Source organism: Panthera tigris, chromosome A3, assembly GCF_018350195.1.
Source record: "Panthera tigris isolate Pti1 chromosome A3, P.tigris_Pti1_mat1.1, whole genome shotgun sequence".
Lineage (NCBI taxonomy): Eukaryota > Metazoa > Chordata > Mammalia > Carnivora > Felidae > Panthera > Panthera tigris.
Window position 1 is genome coordinate 65,279,594 of NC_056662.1, and position 25,546 is coordinate 65,305,139.

Consider the following 25,546-nt stretch of genomic DNA (forward strand, 5'->3'; position numbering starts at 1 on the left):
CCATGGGTTCCATCTCATTGAATGGTTCTTGATTCTGTTACTTAAAAATGTCACTTTTAAGTGAAGTAAAATATTATGAATGCCTGTTTGCCTGCACATTAATTGTTTCTTTTGGCCAGTGAAGTTCTCTTCTTTGATTCCTCGGGGACAGTGGCCACAGCACATAGATCGGTGCATTAACCAGGGCACTCGTTGTCACTCAGATCCTTAGGTAACCAGTGCAGTTGTAAGTGATCGGTGAGTCTGTACAGAGTGGTCTGACTCAGAACAGTTCATCTTCGAGACCACTGGGATTCATCTTGCTTTTGCAGGGATTAGTGATTTTGTTAATGTTTCCAAGCAGATGTGAGAGGCACTCCACTGTGGGCATTCCCTACCACCCCTGTGCGTGTTCACGTTCTCTGGACCCAGCGTCTGGCTTGGGCCATCTGCTCGCTACTTGTCATGTGCTTACTGAAGACAAGTATCTGAATTCATTTTCAAATGAACTGGAATTCAAGGGATGTTTGAACATTTTAGAGATTAGCCAACCAGAGCGTTTCTCCTTGCTAATTTGACATGTCCTTACTGCTCTATGCTCAAGGTCATGTGGGTGCACCATTACATGTACGATAAGAATGAAAACCAAACAGACCTTTAAAGGACTAAAGAAAATACCAGGCATAGGATTAACCAAACGTGAATTATCCTGTACGTTATGAAAGAACAACAGAGCACGTTGTTGGCTTTGAGCTGTACACTGTTAAATGCCACGAGAAGAGTAGTTTTGCCGTATCTGTTCTCTATAGAACATACCATTTCAACTTGGGAATGTGTTTTCAGCCCCCAGAGCAGAAGTTAACAACGTGGATGACTGCGAAAGCAGTTCATGTATAACCACCACACGTAAGGTCAGACAGCCCTTCCACGAGCACTGCCTGGACGTGGAAAGGAGACCCTGTCCGAGGTTTCAGGATACCTGTTGTGAGTGAGACTTGGGTGGGCAAGGCCTTGGAGCATTAAGTCTCAGAGCTCTACCGCCCTCTCCCCACCCCCCCCTGCCGACCCGGGGAGCCCACATGCACACCAGGTGGTGACCGCTCACGGTAGCTTTACGAAGCAGGCCTTTCTTCCAGCGCCGCTGGGTTGCAATGGGCCACTGGGAGCAGGGCTCGGGAGTGTTCTATATGCTTGCAGGATACTCAGCCCTGCTCACACTGAAGGCATCTCAGTCTGTGTGTCCATCCCAGTCACCCAAAGAACTCTGTCTAGTCCTGTCAATGTTAGTGCCAGATCTTATTTTTTCCTTTGTGTCCAATTCCTTCTAATTTTTTTTTTTTTTTTTTAAAGAATTGATTTAGCATTGTGCTCTCTAGTTCGGAGAAGCAATTCTCTTGGATTCATTGTTATTCTGTGGAGACCAATGCCCTACAGCAGGTGGTTCCAGGCTGTTTATAGTAATGGAACCCTTCCTTAAAACAAAACCTGCAGAGCAGCTCAGTGTATAAAATTATAAAAGGGGACTTGGCTTTCTGGTGGCTGGCCCCCAAAGTTCCTCCTTGGCACCTGGGATTCCTGGAGTATAATTTTAAATCCCCTCTTTTCGTTGATGGGGGGAAATCAGGACTGGTAGTCCAGAGTCTCCCGGAGAGTAGTATCATGCTTGCTCTCCTGAGCACCTTTTCAGCATGTTGCTGTCATTCATGCATAAACTGTGTTTCTTGCTCTCTTCCCAGATACAAAGCACTGTGTCAGATGCTGGTGACGTGGAAATGAGTAAGATAGACGTGGCCCCTATCCTCTTGCTGGGGATAACTTTTAGGCTTTCAGGGGCAAAATCTGTCCCAGTGCATAGTCTGTGTGTTCTGGTGATAGGTCATCCCTGTGGGCACTCCCTGGGCGGATGTGTCTTACCCAATCTAGTCAGCCTCTTCATGCAAAGTGTTCCCCTTAGGAAGCCATGAGAAGCCCAGCATGCCAAGAAAATCCCGCTGTGATTCTAAAACAATCCCTGAGAATCCGGGACTGGACACAAAGCACGAGGACTGAGGGGTAAATAGGAGAGTTGGACAGAATGATGGCTGAGGTTCTCTGCGATATGCTCACTTTCCGTTTTCTTTATTTTGCATCTACCCCTCCCTCTCCCCACTTCACTACGCGCCTTTTAACTAGGAGGTGAAGGATAAAAACTCAGCTTATTAATGTAGGTTTTCCTACATTTACAACCACAGCACACAAATATACAAGCACGTCTCTCATTTTGCTAAGTGTATTCTTGGAAACCATAGCAGAAAGCAGAGTGGGGAAAAGCTGATCTTTTCTCTCCAAGCCAGTTGCTGAACATCTTGCAGTTAGCCGCTTGTGCCGCTAGAGGGCGACGGTACTTGGAAGGGAGGGCTGAGAGGGTGGCTATTGAACTAGGCGATACTGATGAAATAGCCACTGGTTATTATGTTTGATTGATCCACGGCCAGGAAGAGCAGGCGGGAGAGCTAAAATGCTTTAGGCTCAGCTAAGTGAGTGAATTGGTGATATTCTAGGAGAATAAATTTTGGAATTACCCCCATGTCCAGCAATGCAGGACACTTTTTTTCTTATGAGCAAGATTCTGAAGTTACGCAGGGGAAAAAAAAAAAAAAAAAAACACGGACAAAAAGTCAGGGGCAGAGCTGTGCTTTTCTTTTAAAAATAGATACATAGAAGCATGTGTTTGTTTATTCCTACTTGGTGTTTTTGTTTTACTTCTAAAACGAGAACAGCTGAAATAATTTCTGAATTGTTCTGGACTTTGGAGCACAGACTCCCAGACAGTCTCTGTGGTCTGGGCCCTCAAAAACCCACCTGACAAGGGCTGAAGCTATTTGAGGCTGTGTGAAGCAGCCCAAGTTTGTTTTCCCCTGCACTTGAAAATGAAAGCCTAGCACGCTCCCAGGACAGAGAACTCTTTTGCAGCTTTTTTTTTTTTTTCCAGAGAAAGCCTCGTCTCCATTCTTTCTGCTGCAGTAGTTCTTACTAGGGACCCCTGGACCCCTCTTCTGCCTAGATTGGAGTTGCATTTTCCTATCAAACTCCTTGAAGATGCAAATTGTTAAATAACCCAGGGAGAGGACAGAGGATTCATTTCTAATGACCTGACAGAACCCTCCTTCCCCTCTGAGCCCCAAGGGTTGTTGACTATAATAAGGTTTTAGTCCTCAGATCCTTCATTTGCTAATTTTTGCTGCACAGAAGGACAGCTAACTGCCATTACAATAGTCTTACTCCTCTGACACCCAAAAGTCATCTAAATATATCTATAAATGAAGTTCACATGAACGTCAATTAATGATGTGTTTCTTAATACTGACTAATTGGGCAGCCCAAAATCAATTAGACTTCCCTGCATGGAAGGCTTCTTTAGAAAATGGTAGTGGATGATACTGGGAAGGACATCTTGGCCACAAATGCTTCAACTATAGCTCAAGGGATTGAGATTATCATCAGCAGCCTGCACTAGAAGCAAAGTCTTACTGAAAGCTATCTCTCTTCTAGATTAGATAGAAGAACCGGGGAGGTACAAGGAAACATTTTCTGAGGTTGACTATACTCTGAGTTAGGGGACGGTGTGGACTGGGACTTGGAAAACGCCTCACCGGCCTAACACTGGGAGCACGACCAACTACCGCAGGAGGCACAGTCAACAGCGACTGATGTTTTCTAGCTCTTTCGGGCTCTCTCTGTGGGCTCCTTAGTATTACAGAATTTTGCTACCTTATGCTCACATGTCTCTCTTTGCCTCTGGAAGTCCCTGGCCCGGGGAATTTATGTTCCTTTGCATGTGATTGAGGGGGCGGGGAAGGGGGGTTAGGTGTTGTCGCTGACAGTGAGCTGACGCCTTCTACAGATATTGCTCTTTACTTTTAACCAGGGTATGAAGGAGAAGGTGTTGACTTTCTAACTTACAAGACCATACTCTTAAGTTCTTTGACCCTTGCACATTCTTAACCCTTTGAAATATTTTCCTTGTTTCCACACCTCAGAGCTAGGATCCTAGAGTATAGGGTAATAATTCTCCAGGCTTCTTTTATTCAGACAGGTAAAGGAGTGGGGGTGGGGGTGTTGATGTAATTCCTGGCTCATTTAAACCTAAAGACCTACCCTTAAGGGAAGAGAAAAGGGGAAAGCGACCGTCCAAGACCTGAACCTTGAAATAACACTGTCCACCAAGTATCCAAGTGGCAGGAAACGTGTCTGTAGGTGATCTAAGCAACCTCTCCCTGAGTCTCCATGAGGAACAGTGTTTGGTTGGGGTTTGTCATAGTTTCTAACCTACTCACGAAATAGTTTCTTTCCCAACAAGTGAATGCCAGTGTCACTCCTTGGAAAGTCTTTCTCTGACTCTACCAGTAGACCATTCATGTTACTATCTGTCCATTGATTGCTAAGCTTTACAGTGAGAAAAAGGACACAATCATTTGGAGGAAATGGGGTATTCTTCTCATTGGAACCTCCAAAGATCATTTGGGTGTGGGGACCACAGTTCAGTTCAGAGATCTGTTGTAACTAAATTTGGAGACGTTACTTTTCAGATTTTAGCAGACACCCTTTTACCTTCCTATTCTGGAATTAGATCCTTCTGACAGGTCTTTGCTTTGTCTTAATGATCAAGGTCTGGTGGGACTAGAGGTCAGAAACATAAGCAAAAAAGAACATTTAAATATTTTTCAATTGGAAAATTACCCTGAAATATCTTTACTATATTTCCCAGCTGTAAATGATCACAGATGCTTTGAGTCATGCTGCTGATTCCAGGAAGGTGTTTACACAAGTTGAGAAAGTGGAAGGGGCCAGTTGACGCATGCTTTAGTTGATGGCATTGTCTCCTTGGAAGCTCAGGCCCCCTTGCCTTATGCACACGGGGCTGATGGAATGCCGCTGCTGACTCTGTCATAACTATGTCTTCTGAGACGGTATTGCTCCCCTCCTCTCCCCCGCCCCAACACATTTGTAAAGACCCAGCAGCAGCCCTCCGGAGATTACTATTTCACAGACATTCCAAAGGGCTGCTTGCAGATAGCTCAGCCACCATTTTAACCTTGGCATTTCCCTTGAGAGAATAGAGGAGTAGCAGGCCAGGACCTAGAGGAAGGACATGAAAGTGGTAAGGGGCTTCAGGGGGTCTGTGGGGAGATGAGATAGCCCTGTACAATATCGGGTGAGGGGGAAGAATTGATAAACTCCCTTTCCTGGGTTTTGTAGATTCCCCTTCGTTTATCCCTGCATGCCCGTTCGAGTGTTGGCGTGGCTAGAGTCACCCCAAAGGAAATGTTGCAGTAATCAGAGTCACCTGCCTTTATTTTGATCTTGCTTTGCTTTCCTTCCCTTCCTTTCTTTTCCCAAACATTTGTAAATGGAAATAGATAATCAGAGGTTGGATTGGCTAAAGCTGTTGGTTGCCTCTTGCTAAACCAGTGTCTGGGGAAAAGAGGGCGCGAGACCACCTGCTCTAATTAGAAATCCTAGACGTATATTCATTTAACAACTTTGTATTACTCAGTGCATTGTCTTCGAGTAAACTGTGAAAATAAGTGATTTCTAGTGCTCGGGGCATAGTCTGTGAACTGATGTGTCTGTGTCTCTCATAAATTTTCCATTTGGATGATCAGAGCAGGGCAGAAGTTTTTTGTGGCGCTGTTAAGCTACAGGTAACTGTTGTCACTGGCCGATCCTGGGTTGTAGGTGCATGGGAACTTGGTCGAAGCCTTCATGGCGCGGAGAAAAGCTCGTTTCTAGGGCGAAGTCTGCCTCGGGTTTGTCGGGAGCTTCTGCTAATTATTCTTGTGTCAGTGCTTCTGTTTTAACCAAGTTGGCAGAATTTTATCTTATCCAAACAGATACACAGCAAAAGAAAACTAATTTGGGCAATTAGAATTGGTGGTAAATCTGAATTATGTGGAATATGTTCAGAAAGATGATGTGCTACTACCTCTGTGAGTGGAATGGAATTAGAACTGCTAACTCTTAGCTGCCAGGTAGGGGTTCCCTAGGAACCTTCCATGATAAAACGATAAGCGTAATTTTAATTAGCACATTTGCTAGAGAGTAGATGGGTGCTGTCAGTGTGCTTAAAGATTTGTGTTCTTCAGTTAGTTACACAGTTTTCATACATTTGAATTGGCCATTCATTGGCCAAACAATGCATTCCTTTATAAAAATAAATTTTCAATTTATTCCCATTTGAGATATTACAGCATTGTGTTTGGACACATGCCACATGGGTGAAGTGCACTGTATACTGAGGCCTTGTCCACCTTAGTGGACACCACAGTGGTTTAGAGCCCTGAAGAACAGCCTGAGGCGGCCTCTGAGAGGCGACTTGGACCGTGCCTGGGAGGCGGGATGGAGGGGGTACCTGGCAGCTTAAGGCAGTGCGTGTTGTGCCCTCTTGCAGTCTTGTGCATCTCTTCTGTCTGTTCAGCACATGTTCAGGTTTAGGCCCAGTCCACACGGTACGTAATGAAACACCAACGATAATCTCAAGAGGTGGCATGGCATGTCTTGGAGTTCTCCGAGAACAGAGATAGAGAATGAGCAGTTTATACCCTGGAGGCATGCTGCCTTGTGTTTAGTAGGTGCTCGGAAAGTATCTGCCAAAGATTGATTGGCATTTATGAAATGAAGGTACCAAACTTAGACTTAGCCGGGCAGGGCCTGAAGGCTCTAGGATGCAGGACCGCCCATCCTTAGGAAGCCAGTTTATTTCAGAATAGTTACTTAGTTTTCCTCTGATGTGGCAAACCAAGAATTTGACGCAGAGCAGAGGAACAGTAAAATTCATGTGAATCTGGAAATGCACCTCTTTTCCAGGCATTTATTTGGAGTTTCCTGGCATTGGATTGTTTGTAGGTCAGTATTGCAAGAGAGTGCACATTTTTTACATAATACTGTGGTTGAAAGCAGGGTTTCCTTACCAGCTCACTGATTATTTCACTAAGTAAGGAATTAGTCAGAAGGCAATTGAAAAGTCTTTTGTTTTCATTGTTCATAAGAGACTGCGATGGTTTGCCTGCACTTTACATCATTGGTGGATAGATCTCCCCTGTGGAATTCTTAAAAGAAGGGTCATGAACATGTGTAAACTTCAGCTAGTCTGTATCCAGGATGAAGAGAAGTAATCTATTTGGGTGAGCCTCATCAGTGGTGAACCATCTAATTTATAAGCATGCCTTCTGTGCTAGGTCCAGTAAAGGATTCAGAAAGAGACCTCAGGAGCCACTGGAGGAACCAAGACCACAAAAAAGTGTTGACTTGGATTGTCTGGTGGTACTCACCTACCTCATAATTCAGACAGTCTTAGCTGGGCAGAACCAAAATTATATTAAATACGTGGACTGATACGTCTAATTAATCAGTCATTATTATTGACTGGCTGTTACATACAAGGTGTAAGTCCTGCTCTCATGGCCTGAGAAAGTCTCGTTGAAGAAGTAGGGTAGAAAAATAGCACTGAGGCAAATAACCCTGTATGCATTCACAATATATGCCCATGGTATAAGTTTATAGTGCACAGGATATGATTACTCATTCTCTTGGGAGGCTTGAGGACTGCCATGAGTTCACTGGAGAAAGGGTTCTGTAAATGCTGTCTTCACTGGAAGGGACCTCGCCAAGGAGGAGGAGAATAGGAAGTGTTTGAAATGTGGAGAGGAGGCCCTGGGAGCAGAGTTGCCTAGATGGTTCAGAAGTGACAAAGACCAAGGACGGCTTGCAAGATGAAGTGAAATCAAGTCAAGTAGGAGGCAGTGAGATAGACTGAAATTTGGATCACCACCAGATGGGGAGGTTCTAGTGTGAACTACTCAAAACACGATCCCCAGACTAGCAGTATTGCAGTGGATTGCAGAGATCCAGAATCTTGGGTCCCAATCTGGACCTACAGACTCAGAATTTGGGGATTTGGGGTCCAGGAATCTGTGTTCTTAAAAAAGCGTCCATTTGATTCTTCTGTACACTGAAGTTTGAAAAGCACCATTACAGATAGTTTGGGCTTTGTTCCAAATGACAGTGGAGACCCTTTGAAGGCTCTGGAGTAGAGAGGTGGCCTGTTTTTTAGTGAGCTAGCAAACCAGGGCCTTGGGGACATGGTCTTCAATCTGTACGCTTCTTCAGTATTCTCACTTGTAATTCTCACTCACCTGCTGGTCACCACCTGCACGAGAAAACCTCTCCAAATTGCCAGTCATTTAACTGTGGGAGCTGAAGTCATATAAATGCTCTTTGAAGTGGTTTCTGAAGGCTGAGGGTAGGTCCTGTCTGGGTAGTGATGTGGTGTGCATCTATGGTAGGTTTCTGTAAGTAGGGGTTTTGTTTTAATGCGTGTGTTATGCAAAAACTTAGCTAAGTCACCAATGATAGCAAACACCTTTATGGTGCTTTATAGTTTAAAACGTAGTACAAAGGACTGATTTGAAATGAGTCCATCACTGCGTGAGCCACGTGCCAGCCACCAAATAAAAGGAGGCTTGTGAATGAAAAATTAGAACTAATATTTTCCTTAGCAGTTTTGGTTTTTGTTTTTGTTTCCAGACCCAAGCACCTATAGTAAAGGTAATCTGTTTTCTGTGCAGTCACTACTATCGGATCTTGATTTTGATAGTTGGGGAAGCCAACGTCCGTGTTTGTCCAGGCTCACACAACCAATAAGCAGCTGAGTTAGGATTCAAACGCAGGCAATCTGTGTCCAAAGGCTGAGCTCAGACCACTACACCAAGCAGGTGAGAGTGTGGATGGAGAACGATATCAGAACATTAAAAAACACCCACTGACAAGGTACCACAAATAGGATTTGACTATAGTCCAGTCATACCCTATTCCTGTTGAGGTGTGCAAGTTCCTGAGTCTTTTTTTTCCCCTCATTCGTGGCATTAAATGAATCTATTTAGAGAATGGATTTCTACATTTAAGGAAACCAGCGTTCTAGCCAAATTAAATTTGTTGCCCCCGCTCCCGGTCTGCATCAGAGCTACAACTCAACCCGAAACTCTCTCTTGCTTTGTCCCTATCACCACCTTTCCCGGTCATTAAGAACAAAAGGTTTGTGAACAGATTAAACCTACGCTGTTTGTGTTCCGCTTTTTGAGTACCTATACCTGTTTAGTGCAGGCTACCTGGTGTCGATCGGAGTCCGTGCCCATAGATTTTTGAAAGCAACACATGCCAGAATTTAGCACTTTCTTACAATAGCACAACCGTAGCTAAACAATTCCTTTGAGAGGGCCCTGTGCTATTACACCAAATATTTAGAAGTTTATCTCACCACACCGCCTGGCATTCTGAGTAAACGTGGGCAGTAGTATGGAGATCAAAGAATTTAATAATCAAAAAACCACCTTTCACGCTCTATCTGCCATCAAATGAGAGTATTAGTGAAGTGGTATGGAAATCCTCTTTAGCACGCCTGCAGCCACCAACCATGCCACTTAAGATTTAAAACAATGTGATTGAGCGTTCAGAATCCACAGGATTGAGTTGTATGGGTACATTAGTGTATTATTTCCAAGTTGCCAGTTTTCCCCAGATTAGCACATTTTCATTTCGGCTTTATTAAAGGAGTCAGAACATGAAAGGGGATTTAGCACAGTGGAGATGTCAACCACGCTTCCTTGCCATCATGGAGTGGCTTATTTGGTTCAAGGCAGCCATGCATGTGAGTCCAACAACGTGACTATGGGACTAAAAGTCAAGCCAAGTGGGATTGATAGAAAGGAAAAGACAGAAATATAATGATGCAGTGAAACCACAGCTCTCTAGCCCCGGGTGGGAACTTCAGGCCCTTGATTTGATTTCGTATGGCCCTACAGTTGCAAAACGCACGACACAACACAGTATCAGCTACACAGTAAGTGCTTTCGTACAGCATTACTGGAATGGCTTGGATGAGCCCAGCATGGTGTTAAGCATTGCAGAGATGGAGCCAGATGCAGGGGACGGGGCTCTGATCACTCCAGGAGACGCCTCCTGTTGTGGAAAGCCATGGTTTTCATGAGAACACACTCTGTCCGTCAGAGTGCTAGAATGGAAGAAGCTGGAAACCTTTGGTTCAGGAATTTACATTCTAGGATCTTGTTACAGATGATCAGCTCTGTCTGCTACCCAGAGCCAGGAGACGTGGGGGGCAGCTTTCCTTTTCTTCACGTTTGGTGCGGATCAACCTGAATATCTCCATCTAAGCAGGTTCCGTATTCTTCCCACAATTGAAGGGAAATATTGATGTACCTTCTCCATTCAGAGTCACCTACCTGGTATTTGCTTATCTTTAAAGCTGGCACAAGAACTTTGCATAATCTTTGGAAAGAAAAGAAAGGTAAGAAAGGAGCTACTTGTAAAGGGAACAATTCAGCTAACTGGTCAGTTGTTTTGTATACACAAGATTGAAAAAAACTTTCCTTGATTGCTTTTCACTGAATAGACTTGGTCACTTTACCATGAATGTGGGTACGTTCTAATCCTCTGAGTGGTGAGCTGGATTTTTCTCTAAATAGAATCAAGTAAGCACAGAAACAAAAACAAAGATAGAGAAACAGAAAAAACAATAGCAACAGCAATAACCTGCTTCAAGGACTGACCTAACCCAGGACCACAGGCTTTATTTGCAGGGTAGTAGGTGCATGAGCTCCCTGGAAATCACACCTCAATATGACCTCTATAGGTGCTGCTTTTTGTGTTGGGCCCAGGAAACGATAAGGTGACGGCTTAGTTTCTGGAATCAGAGCAGCAGCTAAATGAGTTGTTTCAGTCCTGTGTGGGGTCCATCTCTAGCACCAAAACTGAGCATCTCAGCTAGTTCTTTACTCAGCTGCACATGCACCGAGCCTAGACAAGATGGGGTTACACAAGACAGGGATGTCCTGAGCCCCACCTATTGGTGCTTATGACCTAACAAAGACACAGGAAGGCTTATGCATGAGAAACAAGCAGAGTTGGATACAGTCACACACTGGATTGGGAGGAACAGCCTGAGCTCATGGGAAGAACATTGGTAAAGAACAAGACTATGATGTGGACCTTGGCTGGGTTGGGAAAATGGAGTTAGAACAAGAATACTTTTATTCCTATGCTTAAAAACACTTAGAAGGAACATTCCAGAGGTCCTTAACATTGGCTTCAAACAGCCAACAACTGGTGACAATGGGCTCCAATGAACAGGCAGTGTCTTCTTCCTCTTTAAATGATCTCTTGGTATCATCAAAGACAGATTTGGCCTATGTCACCATCTTGCCCAGAATGGGAAGACCAGATTCTGGGTGGGCAGTAGGCATAGCACAGAGCCTAAAACCTCTGCTGGGTGACTGGGCCACTAAGTTGAGCAAACGAGTGAGGGGCAAGGTTCCTGACACCTTGGTGCTTTCCTGGAGTCCAGGTCAACAGCCAAGGAGAGAGGACAGTCATCAGATGCTATACCACAGGAGTGGCACTTGATGAACAAAACAGCCAATGGGGGAAACCAGGAAGAAGGACCTTGGGTTTTGTGAGGTGCCACTGAGGTACAAGACAGTGACGCTCTGATGATGTGGTGAAGTGGAAGAGACTCAGCAAAGCCACACTGCTATCCTTTTCACTGTTCCCCATTGAAACCCTCTTGATTCTATCATTTTCAAAATGGCAACTGGGGCACCTGGTTGGCTCAGTCAGTTAAGCGTCCAACTCTTGATTTCGACTCAGGTTATGATCTCCTTGTTCGTGAGTTCGAGCCCTGTGTCGCACTCTGTGCTAGCAGCATGGAGCCTGCTTGGGATTCTGTCTCCTCTCTCTCTCTATCCCGCCCCTGCTTGTGCTGTTTCTCCCTCTCTCTCTCCCTCTCTCTCTCCCTCTCTCTCTCTCTCTCTCTCTCAAAATAATATTAAAATGGGGAGGGGAATTAATGACATGCCATTATTCCCACTTAACTTCAGACACTGCCCTTGTTCATGGCAGGAAGACACTCCAGCAGTCAACATTGTGGACATGTAGCCTGTTTGGGGGCTGTTCCATACGTACTGTCGTGTCATGTCATAGAAGCTTCTTTCTCATAAGATGTTGATGACCGCTGTAAAAGGAAAGTGTTCTCTGATGTATTGAATGCACACCCTTCCTCTTGCCCCTGGCTTTCACACAGTTGAAAGTGCGTGGTGCAGGTTGGCAGTAACTTGAAGTTGTTCTCTGAGCAAAGTGAAGCTCTAGTCAGAGGCAGGAAATGTTTATTTGAACTTTATTGGGTGAGTCAGTTTGCTACAGCTTTAGGTCACTTTAAACTTGGGGCATCCTGTGTATGTCAAATAATCATAGTTTTAAGCAATTGGAGACAAACATCAGATGTACCTGAATGAAGCTTAGACCTTCTCAACCGGCAAACTGTCAAGTGGAATTTTTACTATTTGGCCAATTCTGATTAAGGCTTTCCCACATGAAAATAAGCATCTCCCCTTTTACCCAAAGTAGGGTGGACTCTACCCTTGATTGCTTCTAGAAGATCGTTACAAGACACAGCCATGTGAAAACCCACTCTCTATTTCCCATGCTACCATTGCTGTTGGCAGAATCGGTTATTGTGATAGGCATTCAGTTGAGATAAATCTGAATTTGAGGAAATATCACAACAAGGTCATTACACTCAAGTAAGGCCTTTGAACAATGGGAGACGAAAGGAAGAGAAGGCCTATGAGAAGAAGGACTGAGAATGTGTGAAAATAATTTTTTGTAGACAACATTATTTAAGTGATAATTATTTTTGTTATTGCATCGGGACGCTGACATCACTAATCCTAATTCTTATTCACACGAGACTCTTCTCTATTAATTGAGAGTTGAGTCTCCAGTGAGAAAAAGGATGTTTCCTGTGATGATGGCTTGCTTTCTTTGTGGGGAAATACAATTGTTGGGGCACCTGGGTGGCTCAGTCAGTTAAGCGTCTGACTTCAGCTCAGGTCATGATCTCATGGTTCATGAGTTTGAGCCCCACGTCAGGCTCTGTGCTGACAGCTCAGAGCCTGGAACCTGCTCCGGATTCTGTGTCTTCCTCTCTCTGCCCCTCCCCCACTCTCACTCTGTCTCTCTTTCTCAAAAACATTAAAAAAATAAAAAATTAAAAATTGTTTTGGTTAAGTTTCCCAGAGTGATTGGATTTTTCCTTTGGTTCTACCAAGGAGGTGTAATAGAGAGGAGGAAGGATGGCTTGTTATTCTTGTTCAAAGATAATGAAGTATTTAGGACAGTGGCAATAGGGAACAGTGGGAATAACTTCAGGCTGCCTTCTACCACTCCATCTTGAAGTCTGCTTCCAGAATAGCTTTGCATAAAATCAGCTTTCTTTATGCCATTTCACAACTCAGAAATATTTCTAGGGTTCTTTGGTTCCTCCCTGTGTCTTCAGAACCACTTCCTCCCTGTACCACCCCCACCACCCAATCTGTCTTCCTACCCACATCCAGAGTTTATGCCATTTCCTAGATAGCAAGTTTTTTCCACCTGCTTGCTCCCAGCCTCCCCATCCCCACATGCAGTGTCCCTTTCTGTTTCCCTCTGTCCTCGAGGGCTGTTCCTTTCACTTGCCAGGACTTCTCCTCCACCCGCCCCCCCCTCCTGACTCTAATTCAGATTTGTGTCATCCAAATTCCTATAGAAATGGCCACTTCAACCAGGACCAGTGATATTATGGAAAATAAAATATAAAAAGGATTTTCCCATGACTGTTTCCTATAATGATCATAAGTGCTAAGGCCTGGATGACAGATGATTACTCTCTATGGTGGCTAGAAAGTAATGACCCAGATACATAGCTTTCACGATCTGATTCGTACATAACAATAGAACATTTTGTGTTGCTTTTTGTGGTTTCCCGTGTTCAGTTTCTAGTTCTTTGAAACCAAAGCCTTGGCTTATGTTATCTTTCATATCCCCCCAAGTACCCACTCCAGGGCTGGACACCCAAGAAAGACCTGTTGAACTGATAGATTAAATGGTGTAGATGTGGAGGGGTCAAGGAGATGTCACAGAGTGTGACGTGAGGATCCATGATTCCCTTAGATGGTGCATTGGAGAAATCGTTCATCCTGTCACTGGCACATCAAAGGAGGACTGTTCCAAGTCCAGTCTTTTGTTGGGCACTCATGTGAAATTGATTCAAAAGCGATAGAATCTTTGCACATATAAACAGCTAACAAATGATGGAGAATGTGCGTCCAAACAAATCCAATTGGCAGGACATGTGGTGCTGTTGAGAGGAAGCCTCTGGCTATCCATCACACCTTGAAAGATGAACAGAGCAGGCCCAGCTTTCCCTTCAAAGGCAGGAAAGGTTAGCGCTCTGGGAAAACAGAGCCCAATGGGAATTTCAAACACACGGTGTGGCCCTCCCGGCTTGTAGGTCATTATTAACTATTCTTACCCTAAATGGCCATGACATATAATCTCTTTCCTAATTTTATTATTTTACTTACTATCACAAGACCGTAACTTTTTAGACATTCAGGTGAGATTAAGGAAGGAGGAGGTGGAATAAGGCTTTTAAAACCTTTGGTTACCTCAGAAAACATATTTGCTTACTTTACCAGGAAGTTGGATTTTTGTTTTGTTTTGTTTTCTACTGATGCCAAGAGGGGATTAACGAGTAGCTGCTGGGTTTGCCAGCTTTCTTTTGATTTCAGTTTATGTAATTAAGCAGTTCCCAGAATGACTTGAGGTTCTCACTATGCATCAAAACATGCTTCTCAGATGTGTTAGGTGTGGAGGTCAGAAAGGATCCAAACTCACTGAACAGAGGGAGGGGGAGTGAAAAACTGATCTTGCTTTAGCAGCAGTCCATCCTATCTAAAAAGGGTTGATTCTGCTTTGGGGCCATGTACACTGAGGTATATTGAGTAGAAAGGTTAAAACAGAAGTTCAGAATGAGCTAATGTTGGAATAACTCAAAGTGAGGTTAACAATAGAAATAACACGGGAAACCAGCTCTGATTTACTGTTGAATTTCCAGCAACTAGAGCCTCACGCATGGTGGATGTTCAAGAACTTGTGCATTCGACAAAGACACACTAGTAACCCACTAGGTGCCGGGCTCCATTCTAGCTGCTGGAGATACAGTAAGGGATTTAACCTCCCTCAGGATGTTCACATGAGTAGGCACAAGACAACCTGCCCGAGACATGGGGAGGAAACCAGCCTAAAAAGCCAAGGGAGCCAAGCGTTTGCAGGAAGAGGATGTGATCACAAGAAAATGCTGCTAAAAGGACAGGAAAATGAAGAGTTGGTAATGGTGGCAGCTATACAGCCATCAGTGACAATAGGAATAGGCCACCTTCACAGAGTACCAGTCGTGAACCATGCATCTTAACATAGAATTTCATCCCCCGTAAGACACCCGTAAGGCAGGTCCTATGTCATCTGCTTTTTACAGATGAGAAAACTGAGGACAGAATTGAAGTCATTTGCCCGAGCTCAGATAGCCAGTAAGTGACAGATTCAGGAGGGAGCTCTTCTCTGTCACTCCATGGACCCTGTTCTTAAATGCTGTGTGTCTGGGGTTGGTGGAATAAAAAGCAGTCAGGGAGTGGAGAGGGGCATGGGGAAGCGAAGTTTTCTCCTCCTGAAAGATTTGGATTCTTTCAAAGTCAGCTGAGGAAATGCAGCGTTGTTGCTAAAGCCCAAGTCCGGGCTGGTGACCATAGGAAGGCACTGTAGCAGTTGTTTCTGATGGCGTGTTTCAGCTAGAGCAGGGCAGCGTCGGATACGTGACACAGCTGCACTGCTGGGTGGAAAGGCTTGCCCCCAGTGCTTCAGGGCTGCGGTTCTCAGAGTGGGGTCCCCAGACCAACAGCGTTGACATCACCTGGGAACTTGTTAGAGATGCAGATTCTCAGATTCACCACCCCAGGTTTTCCAAATCAAAACCTCGGGGGACGAGGGGTGGAATCCATGTTCTAACAAGTCTTTGTGTGATTCTGATACACAAACCCGTGTTCTTGGGGTATCCTTGAAACCAGAAGAGGGAAAATCCGAACAGCTTATAATCCATGTATCTCACAGATGCAAAACACCTTGGCAGAAACCAGATGGAAGACTGATTCTGAACCCTGGCTGCACGTTGAGGTCACATGGGAAGCTTTGAACACTACCAATGCCCGAGTCCCACCCTCAGAAATCCTGGTGTCATTGGGCTGGGGTCAGCCTGGGCATTTGGTTCTTGTAATGAAGGCTTGAATGGGGAGTGGATGATTGAGTGAATGGTTGGCAAGGCAGCCTGTGTATTTTTGAGTTAGAATCATACTTGGGGGAGAAAACAAGGCAGGTCTTGAAGGGGAAAGAAGACAAATGGAAGAGAAGCCAGACCTTAGGCCCTTTGTGAATACCAATACAGCTTGAATAAATCTGGACACTGTTGTGGGAGGAGAAGGCAGTCTGAATTCATAAGAATTCTTAACGGGGGACTTATTTTCAGAGCACTTCCAATTGTAAAGTAAATATGCTATCAAGACTGCTTCATGAATAAAGAAGTATTGTGATTTTTAGTCAGTCTTAATGGAAGTGTTTCTACTAATTTTGGTTGAAAACAGTATGCTCACCTCCTCCTGGCAGCTTCACTCAGACTCTGTCTATATGTTAAGAATGTGCTCTGTTCCTCTGGCCTCTCCAACATCAATGTTTTCCCTTTGCTCCATGAACATTCCTCCCCCGCTGAGCTGCTTAGCTCCTGTCCTGGGCATTCTCACTCTGTCCCCAAATCCTGGGATTTGTTCATGCCCTCCACCCCCGCATCCTCATTTTCTCAGGCCCTAGCTCTGTCCAGAATCCACCATGGTCCCTGGCTTAGAGAACCCGCCCTTCTCTTGCTCTTTCATCTTTAAGACACTCTGCTCCTATTTTGCTTTTCATTCTGCCCATTTCTCATCTCTACCCCTGGATGGTAAGTTCTGCAGGGACAGTGCTGGCTCGTCATTCTTTGTCTCCTACCCAGCCCAGCACCCCACACCCCCACAGCCTTAGGAAATGGTAGTCAAGAAATTCACCGCAAAGTGAATATCCACCTATCTGCCTCGCACATGCTCACGTAACGTGCTCACGTAGGGCAGATAAAGAAGGCCCCTCCTCCCATGAGGTAGGAGTGTGGTCGGGCCATTCAGAAGGCTGCCTTGAGGGAGGAATCCACGGGAAAATGTGCCAAGATGGGAATCCCAGAAGGAACCTCCTCCAGAGTGAAAAGTGGCCCTCGCAGAAGGGGCACTTGCAGCCTCATTACTTTGTAGTAGTTTCCTAGGACTGCCTTTAACATATCACCACCAGTTTGGGAACTTAAAACAATAGAAATCCAGTCTCTCACAGCTCTAGAGGCCAGAAGTCTGGAACCAGTGTCACTGGGCCAAAATCAAGGTGTGGGCTGGGTCCTGCTCTCTCCCAAGGCCCCAGGGGAGAGTCCGTCTTTGCCTCTTCCAGCTTCTGGTGGCCGCCATGTTCTTTGGCTTGGGACTACATCACAGTCGCTACCTCTGAGGCCACATTGCCTTCTCCCTGCTTCAAAAAACTCCCCCCTGCCTTTCTCTTATAAGGACAACTGTGACTGCATTTAGGGCCCACCCTGGTGATCCAGAATAACTTCTCATCTCAAGATCCTTAGCACATCTGCAAAGTCCTTTTTTGCTAAGGTCACATTTGCACATTAAGGGATTAGGACATGGATTTCTTCTGGGGAGCCATTATCCAACCTACCCCACGTGTAAAGGTAACTGGAGCTTCCAAAGGGGCAGAGATTTGCCCAAGGACACACTCCAAGGTCGTCACAGAAATCAGACAAAGACCCAAGTCTCCTTTCTGTCAGCTTTGGGCTTTCTCCACTAGACTAAGCTGATGTTCATAAAAATAAAACAGAGGAAGAGATTTAAAATAACACCTCATACCCTAATCCGTGTGCTGTCTGCATTATTTGTCTTCTGTCTGGATTGGGTGCTACCAGCACTCATTCACCTCCGCACCCTCTTCCCCCTCGAGTTCTGTTGTGTCGGGCTCACGATACCCTCTCTGACCTGCGTGGGCAGCTGCGGTAGAAATACCTAAATGGCATTTTCTGTTCTCCTTTCAGGACCGCCTCTTTTTTGTCATGGAGTATGTCAATGGTGGAGACCTCATGTTCCAGATTCAGCGCTCTCGAAAATTCGATGAGCCTCGTTCCCGGTTCTATGCTGCAGAGGTTACGTCAGCCCTCATGTTCCTCCACCAACATGGAGTCATCTACAGGTAGCTCTTCCCTCCTCCTCCGCCTCCCTTCCCTGACAGCGAAAAAATAAAGAATTCTGCAGGCACTTGAACTGACTTTGGCTCCTGCCCAACTGGTCTCTTAGCAACCCGCTTTAGATTAGTTGTTTGTTCCAATTTGCTCACAGAGGACTTTTTTGGGGGCTGTTTATCACTGTGAATGTTAATATTTGAATAGCCCCGGGAGATCTGGCCCACCGTTTGTGCCAGTTTTGATTGAAAGCCCAAACACAACATTTTAAAGGCTTGGCGCCGAGCGACCTTGGGGTGACCTTCATTTCTCTCTCTCCCCACCCTCTTCCTTCAACATCAGGGCATTCTCCTTACTTTTTCCTTCTGTGCCATGAACTTCCTCCCTTCCCAACCTCTTGCCACTTCCTGAGTTTGTTTGGCTTAGTTGTCTCCAACAGATAGAATCAGAGAAGGAGGAGTTGCTTGGGGGTCTCTGGGTTTATGATTCAAGGAGGAGGAGGGGAAGGGAGCTAGACAATATCCAACAGGAAGTGACTGCAGATCATCCAGTCCCTTACTGCCGCCCTGTCCCTTTTCTAAGAAAACACACACACACACACACACACACACACACACACACACACACACACACACACACACACACTGATTTTCCAGTAAGGGAGCAGGGCTATTTACGCAGGCTCTTCTGTGAGGTCAGGAATTCTGGGGGGAGTAAATATTTATAATTAGCAATAAGGACACTAAAGTTCCTTAAGGTTTTCTCAATGACTGTCCATTGCTTTTGCTCCCCCCCCCCCTTTTTTTTAATTGAGTTGAATAATAGCTGGCTGGGTTCAACCTAGAACTTAGTCACCAAAACTTTTCTGACTCTCTCCTGGGAATAGTGCTCTGAGTAAATGCTCTTGAAGGGGTTCTGACCAACCGACCCCCAGACTTCCTTTCTACTGATGAGTCTTAGTTTCCTAAAGTATGCATCTCTCTGCTCAAAAATAGTCAGGACCTCCCCATGGCCTACATAATAAAGCCCATGCTCTTTAGCCCCTAGTCATGGCCCTCCGCATCTTGCGTCCATGTATTTGTTTCCTATTGCTCCGTAACAAAATACCACAGACTTCGGGGCTTAAAACAGCACTCATTTATTATCTCCCAGTTTCCATGGGTCAGGAATTCAGACATCGTGTGCCCCAGCTCTCTGCTCGGGGTCTCTCTGCTGCGATCAGGGTGTCAGGCCAGGCTGCCTGCTTGTCTGAAGTGTGGGGTCCTCTTCTTAGCTCATGTGCTTGTAGGCAGAATTCATTTCTTCGAAGCACATGGCTGGCTTCTTCAAGACCAGCAAGAAAGAAAACCTTTCTTGCTTTGAGTCTCTACCTTCAGGGAAGGCTTGGGTTCTCTTTTCAAAGGATCACATGATTAGATCAGGACTGTCCAGGATCATCTCCCTTTGGTTCCACTCAAATGATTAGGGACCTTTATTATCTCTGCAAAAGTCCTTTTTCCTATAATGTCACATAATCACAATAGTGATAGCGTATCTTTTCCACCTTCTTTTGGTTAGAGTTAAGTGACAGCTGCCACCATACTTGGGGGAGGGGTTACGGGATTATACCAGTGTGTGACTCAGTGGGGCTCAGCTTAGGCTGTATCTGCTCTATAGCCCAGGACACCTTTCTCTCCTTACTCCCCATAGCACCTTGTTTTGACCTCGCCAAGGTTCGTAGCTTTTCTCAAACTCACCTGCCAATTCCCAATTTCCCATGCTTATTCCCTCCCCTGTCCAGCCCAGAGGCCTCACACAACACTGCCTGCCTGCACAAAGCCTGGTCTCACCAGCCAGAGCAGGTCTTTCCAGGCTGGACACTTCCATTTGCAATTTGGGAATGAATGGGATTTGAGACTTGCGTCGCTGCGCCTACCGCTGTCCACCTTGTGTTAGCAGTAGGCATCGCTGTGGATCCCCAAGTTGCAAACAACCTTAAAGGACCATTTCTTCTCCTCCTCCTCCTCCTCCTCCTCCTCCTCCTCCTCCTTCTTCTTCTTCCCCTTCTTCCCCCCCTTCTTTCCCCCCTCAATCATCTTATTTTACATACTCTTCTTGTCTTACACATAGTAAATATTCAACAAATGACCATTGACTTCAATTAGTTTAAGACCCTAATCTCTGCCCCCAGAGCAGCTCACAAGCCAGTTCCAGATACAGGAGTTACGTATGCAAAGGGCTCACCCATCCTGCAAGGCAGTGCACTGTTAGGTGCCAGTGGCAGGAGGAAGAATTTCTGTCCTTTGAGATGTCATCCCCATTCCATCCCTGTTAGGAGTGGGTATAAACTGTCCAGTTTACTGGCAGGGATTCAGAGACTCCCCTTAAATAGCTTGCCCAAGGCCCTACTTGGTCAGTGACAGACCCGGGAAGTCTAAGTGACTGATAAGCAAGCTCGTGCTGTATGCCATGACACCTGTTACTCTGCCTTTTCAGGTCCAAGTCCAGACTCTTAGGCTTGTCATCCCAGGTATTCCAAAACTTGACTTTCCCTTACATTTCTACTTTTCTCCTTTCCAAGTCTGTCTCATCACAGTTGTGAACACTTGCTCTATCGGCTTTTATGCGCTGTACCTTCCCCTCCACCCCCCCCTCCTTCCCACCTCCCTGACCCTTTCTCCTCAGTCTCTGTATTACCCAGCCCGGCTGCTTCTCCCTTCCAACATCCATTCTCTAAATGCTGGTTTTCCCCAGGGCCTTCATCCCTCCTTACTCCCACCCTAAATACTCTGCCCGAGCGATTTCAACATTTACATGCTTTCAGATGACTCCTGTGTGCCAGCGACTCTATGTCACTATATCCAGTCCCCAGTTATCCCCAGACCCCCAAACAAGATCTCTATCCCAAACCTCTCTCTCTCAAGAGTTGACCTTGGGGGCCTTCTTCCTTCTTCCCAGGTGAGTTTCCAGTAGTTTACTGACCTGACTCCCTCACCGGTTCTTGGTGTCCCATCGTTCCTCTCTGTCCTCCCTCCGTTTGCTGCCCAGCATTCTTTGAAAGCACACAATTGTCACATGCTCCCCTTTTTAGCATCCTTCAGCCCTTAAAGATAAAGCACAGTCCCCTTTTCTGGCCTTCAGACTCCCTCATGCCCTGGCCCTGTTGTGCAGAGGTCTGTAGTCTGGACATGGCTTAGCAGTGAAGGTCACAGGCAGTGAGTGGAGGATGGCATCCAGGTCAGCTCTGCTTCTGTGGGTGGTTTCAGCCCAGGAGAGGGGTGCTTTTTCTACCCAGAGGAGATGCCTTACTGTGTTTCTCACAAAGACACCACGTGTGCTAACTGGGCCCCAGTAGCCCCAGTGATCTTGTGACCCTTATCACTGTTCCTTCTAACCACATATCCCACCCTCTAAGTGTTCCAAATTATTTGCCATTCTCCCCCTCCCCCTCCCCCAGTACCACTCTTTTTCATTTCTCTGAGCCTTTGTATACCTGGAAAGCCTTTGTACACCTGTCCCTGGAAATCCCTTGCTTCTAATCTGTGTCTTCATCAATGAGCAGTTGCTAGTTCGCATCCGTGTTCTGACTGCCTCTGAGTCCCTGGTTTAAAAGGTGTGTAGATTCCATAATACTGGAGGAGGGGAAACCAATAAGGGTATCAGTGAGAAAAGAACGGCCATGAGTTTATGATTGCTGAGGCTGGGTGATGGGTACCTGGGGCTTCAGTATCCTATCTACTGTTGTATATGTTTAAATTTGCCATAATTATAATATCTTTTTTAAAAAAGACTAGCAACTCCAGGGTAACATTCCTAGAGTTTTTGATTCAGTAGGTCTGGAATGGGGTTCAGGAATCTCTATTTTTGTAAAGTGTTCCTCAGGTGACTTGGGGACCACAGATCGAGAAAAAATCTATTGTGCCTTTGGAACTAGGCCAAGCTCCCCTGCTGTGTGAGGCCTTCCCTGACCACCCAGGCTGTCCTGGCAATCGTGCCTTCCCTGAGCAACATAACGTCTCTCCATACCAGGCATTTAGCAGATTCTCTTTGCAGGACTTATATTTTTACTTAAGATGCCTGTTCCATGGTTGAGAACTCCACACAAGAGTCCTTACCTGGTTGGCCTAGAACAGTAGCCTGCTTATAGTAGGTGTTCACTAAATATTTGTTCCTCGTGTATGTAATGTTTCAGAGCCTTCCATTCCAGTGGGCAGCTCCCTCATAGGTGTGTACTGATTAAAAGTCTGTGTTGGAAGCATTCCTAACTCCTTGGCCCTAAAAGGCCCCCCAGTTCCTTCATATCTCTCATTTTATGGATTAATGAGCATGGTATGATCTCTATTTCCCATGTTGCTTTGTGCTAAGGGGCAGTCTGTCTGCATGCCGCTGGCTAGAGACACTGTATCTCTGCCATTTGCCTCTGTCCTGAAGCCCAGGCGGAGACCCTATTTTGTGTGATCCAGGGTCTTACTTAGGAGATTGGCAAGGCCAGGTTTTGGAGGAGGAAGCTGATGGCTGGAGTTGAGATTGAATTTTCTGGCCTTCTTTCTGGAATTTATATACATGCTAATTAGCAGCTAATTGGCCAGCATTCAAGAACTAAGGAAAAAAGTCATTTCTCTGGTTGGTGGCTCACACTTAACAACAGAGAGCCCATAGCCCCCTTTCTTCTCATCTTTGAGCCAGGCTCCAGCACCAGGCTGCACAGGGCACTGTCTCTGTGTCCCCTGCCCAGCGTTCCTGGGACTCCTCTGTGTGGCTCACTGTGGGTCCGCTCTTCCCAACTATGGCTTAAAAAGAATCTCTTTCCCTCCTTTACACACATACACCGTGAAAGGTAGAGGTTTTGAAGGGTGGGCCTTCTTTAAGAGTGGGTTCAGGGACGCCTGGGTGGCTCATTTGGTTAAGCGTCCGACTTCAGCTCAGGTCATGATCTCGCTGTTCACAAGGAGGAGTCCCGCGTAGGGCTCTGTGCTGATAGCTCAGAGTCTAGGGCCTGCTTCGGATTCTGTGTCTCCCTCTCTCTCTGCCCCTCCCCTGCTGGTGCTCTGTCTCTCTCAAAAATAAACAAACATTAAAAAAAAAAACTTTAAAATATCTGCCTTAAAAAAAAAAAGCGTGGGTTCAGAGAACTTTCTCTTCCTCTACATCAGGCTTGGTGCCTGTCCATTTTCCTCTGAGCTGCTCTATTGGGAGCAGCTGACTCTCAGCACACCTCTCTCTGTGTGTGCAACATGAGAGACAAAGACGGTGTGATCCACCCCAGACAGAGGACGGCTGGGGGCCCCTGGGAAGTGAACCAAAAGCTTGGCAGACAGGAATGTATCTTTTGTGTTTTCAGAGTTCGGAAGCCAGGACCGTTGTGGCAGAAGGTGGTGGAGAACATGGCCGCTGTCACACTGGCCAAGCGTCTTAACACTTGACGCCTAAGTGTCCTCACCTCTAAAGTGGGAATGATAGTTGTACATACCTATCTCTTGAGGTCATAGAGATTTTGTGATCTGATAGGCCTAAGTAATTTTAATACTGCCTGCCACACAGTAGGTCCCCAATAAAGGTTAGCTATCTTATTGTATCTTGATTTTTATTAAAATGTATTGAAAGAACATTGGAGATCTTTTAACCAATCCAGGCTCCAAAAGGGATTCCTGGAATCACATTAGAAGAATGAATTCCTTTTTCCTTCTTAAACAATTTGATTCCTTTTTTTAAATGATGAAAGTAGTAGTCATAGGAAAAATAAAAATTTAAGCAGCAGAGTGAGGGATGAAGTCAGTTTTCCCTTCACCAGCCTTGCAGCCATCCACGGTAAAACAGTTCAACAGTTTCTAGAGAATCCTTTGAGAATTCTTCTTGAGCAAATTGCCTAACCTCCTTGTGACTGGCCTCCATTGATCTGGAGCTCAGACAATGCCTGCGTTGTCTCCCTCATGCAGGAGCAGAGCGTGATTCCTGGAAGTCACACTGACCAGGTCCAGGTGAAGGGTCTGAAGGCAAGTGGGAAATGACAAGGCATTTTATTCATGGGAAGCCTCATTGATGAATGATGTCTCACTGCGATCACTAAAATTTTGTCTTGATCTAGCACAGGGGACAATGACTTCTAATGCTCTCCTCCTCTGTTAATTCTTCAGAACTTTCCATCTGTAACAAGACATCATCACCACTGCTCCCCAAGAGCTATCCTGCCCTAGGGGCCTATTGCATGCCCGGTGTCAGAAGTGGGGGCAGTGGGGCACCAGGAGGAGAGAGAAGGGTGTCTCTGCTTTGGCTCACTCTAGATCACTCTATATTCAAGAGGTGCTTAGAAATGACTTTCCTTGTTGATGATCATGTTCACAAGAAGTCAAATAAGAGTGAGAAGCATGGAACAAAGATTTAGGTAAAACCTCAGAATACCTAATAAACATGAATCTTAAATGCCTTGTCCTCAGAAGGACTGGGGGACAAAGCTAACAACGGGAGGCTGAGGGGGGTTTCCCTCGACAGAGCTGGGGACACAGTGAGGTCTCTAGCTATGCTCGCAAGCCAGAACCCCCTGGAAAATGCACACAGAGTCATGATGTAAACACTAGCCTTGTTTCCTGCTAGTCCAAGGGGGAACATGTGTGCCTAGTTTGGGGAATGATGGCCTGCCTTGATCCCCAGAGCCATCTCCTGCCATTGGCAGTTAGACATTTCTTGACTTGGTGAAGGTCTCCAGTTAAAGCCTGTGCTAACAAATGGAAGTCCTAATATTTAGAGTCCTATCTTCTTTCACTACATTCTCAATTTCTCTAATGCTAAAAAAAAGCAGAGGAGGAGGAGGGATTAGGATCATTTCTTCCTTCTTCCTTCCCGGACTTCTGTGGCCTGCCCTCAGAAAATCTCCTAGGACATTTGGGGATCTTTTCCCTCACAAAGCGCTGTCCCTTACTGTCAGCCTTTCCCCAACCATTGTGATAAAATACTTCTAAGGATGTCAGAACTGAGTGTGTAATGAGAGGGTGGCAGGAATCTCAAATGCTAAATCAAGGAGGGCCCAGAGACAGTCTAATCCAATTCTATTTTCTAGATGCAGAACTTGAAACCAGAGCTGAGCAGTAACTCCCCAAAGTTTACACACTGAGGCACTATAAAGCTTCGATGTTATTTTAATCAGAGATACCCATATAGATAAAGATTCAAACTGTTCTACAAGGTGCCTAAGCCAATAAAAAGCCATTTTCCACGCTCCCTCTTGACCAGTTTCCTCTTCCACAGAGATAACCATTTGCAATCTTTCCAGCTGCTGCCTTTCGTATGGACCTTCGTATTTCTAAATAACATGCTTTATTGTTACTTTTGTCAGACTTTATTTTAGGTGTTCTATAGTGACTTTCC

General features: G+C 45.6%; 1 protein-coding gene and 1 long non-coding RNA gene across 6 annotated transcripts in view; both read left to right on the forward strand.

Moving 5' to 3' along the window:
- Positions 1-25,546, forward strand: part of PRKCE (protein kinase C epsilon) — a 497,130-nt gene that overhangs the window by 390,555 nt on the left and 81,029 nt on the right. For all 5 annotated transcript variants that reach the window (XR_006215687.1, XM_042981318.1, XM_007097856.3 and 2 more), the window contains exon 11: positions 18,062-18,216. Coding sequence is in view for 4 of the 5 variants with exons in the window: in XM_042981318.1 (XP_042837252.1) it covers positions 18,062-18,216 (155 nt within the window). In the remaining variant the exon portion in view is untranslated. The remainder of the gene's footprint in view (positions 1-18,061; positions 18,217-25,546) is intronic.
- LOC122237304 lies at positions 10,945-11,658 on the forward strand. The gene is made up of 2 exons (XR_006215690.1): positions 10,945-10,996; positions 11,378-11,658. It is a non-coding gene; the product is annotated as an uncharacterized LOC122237304 (long non-coding RNA).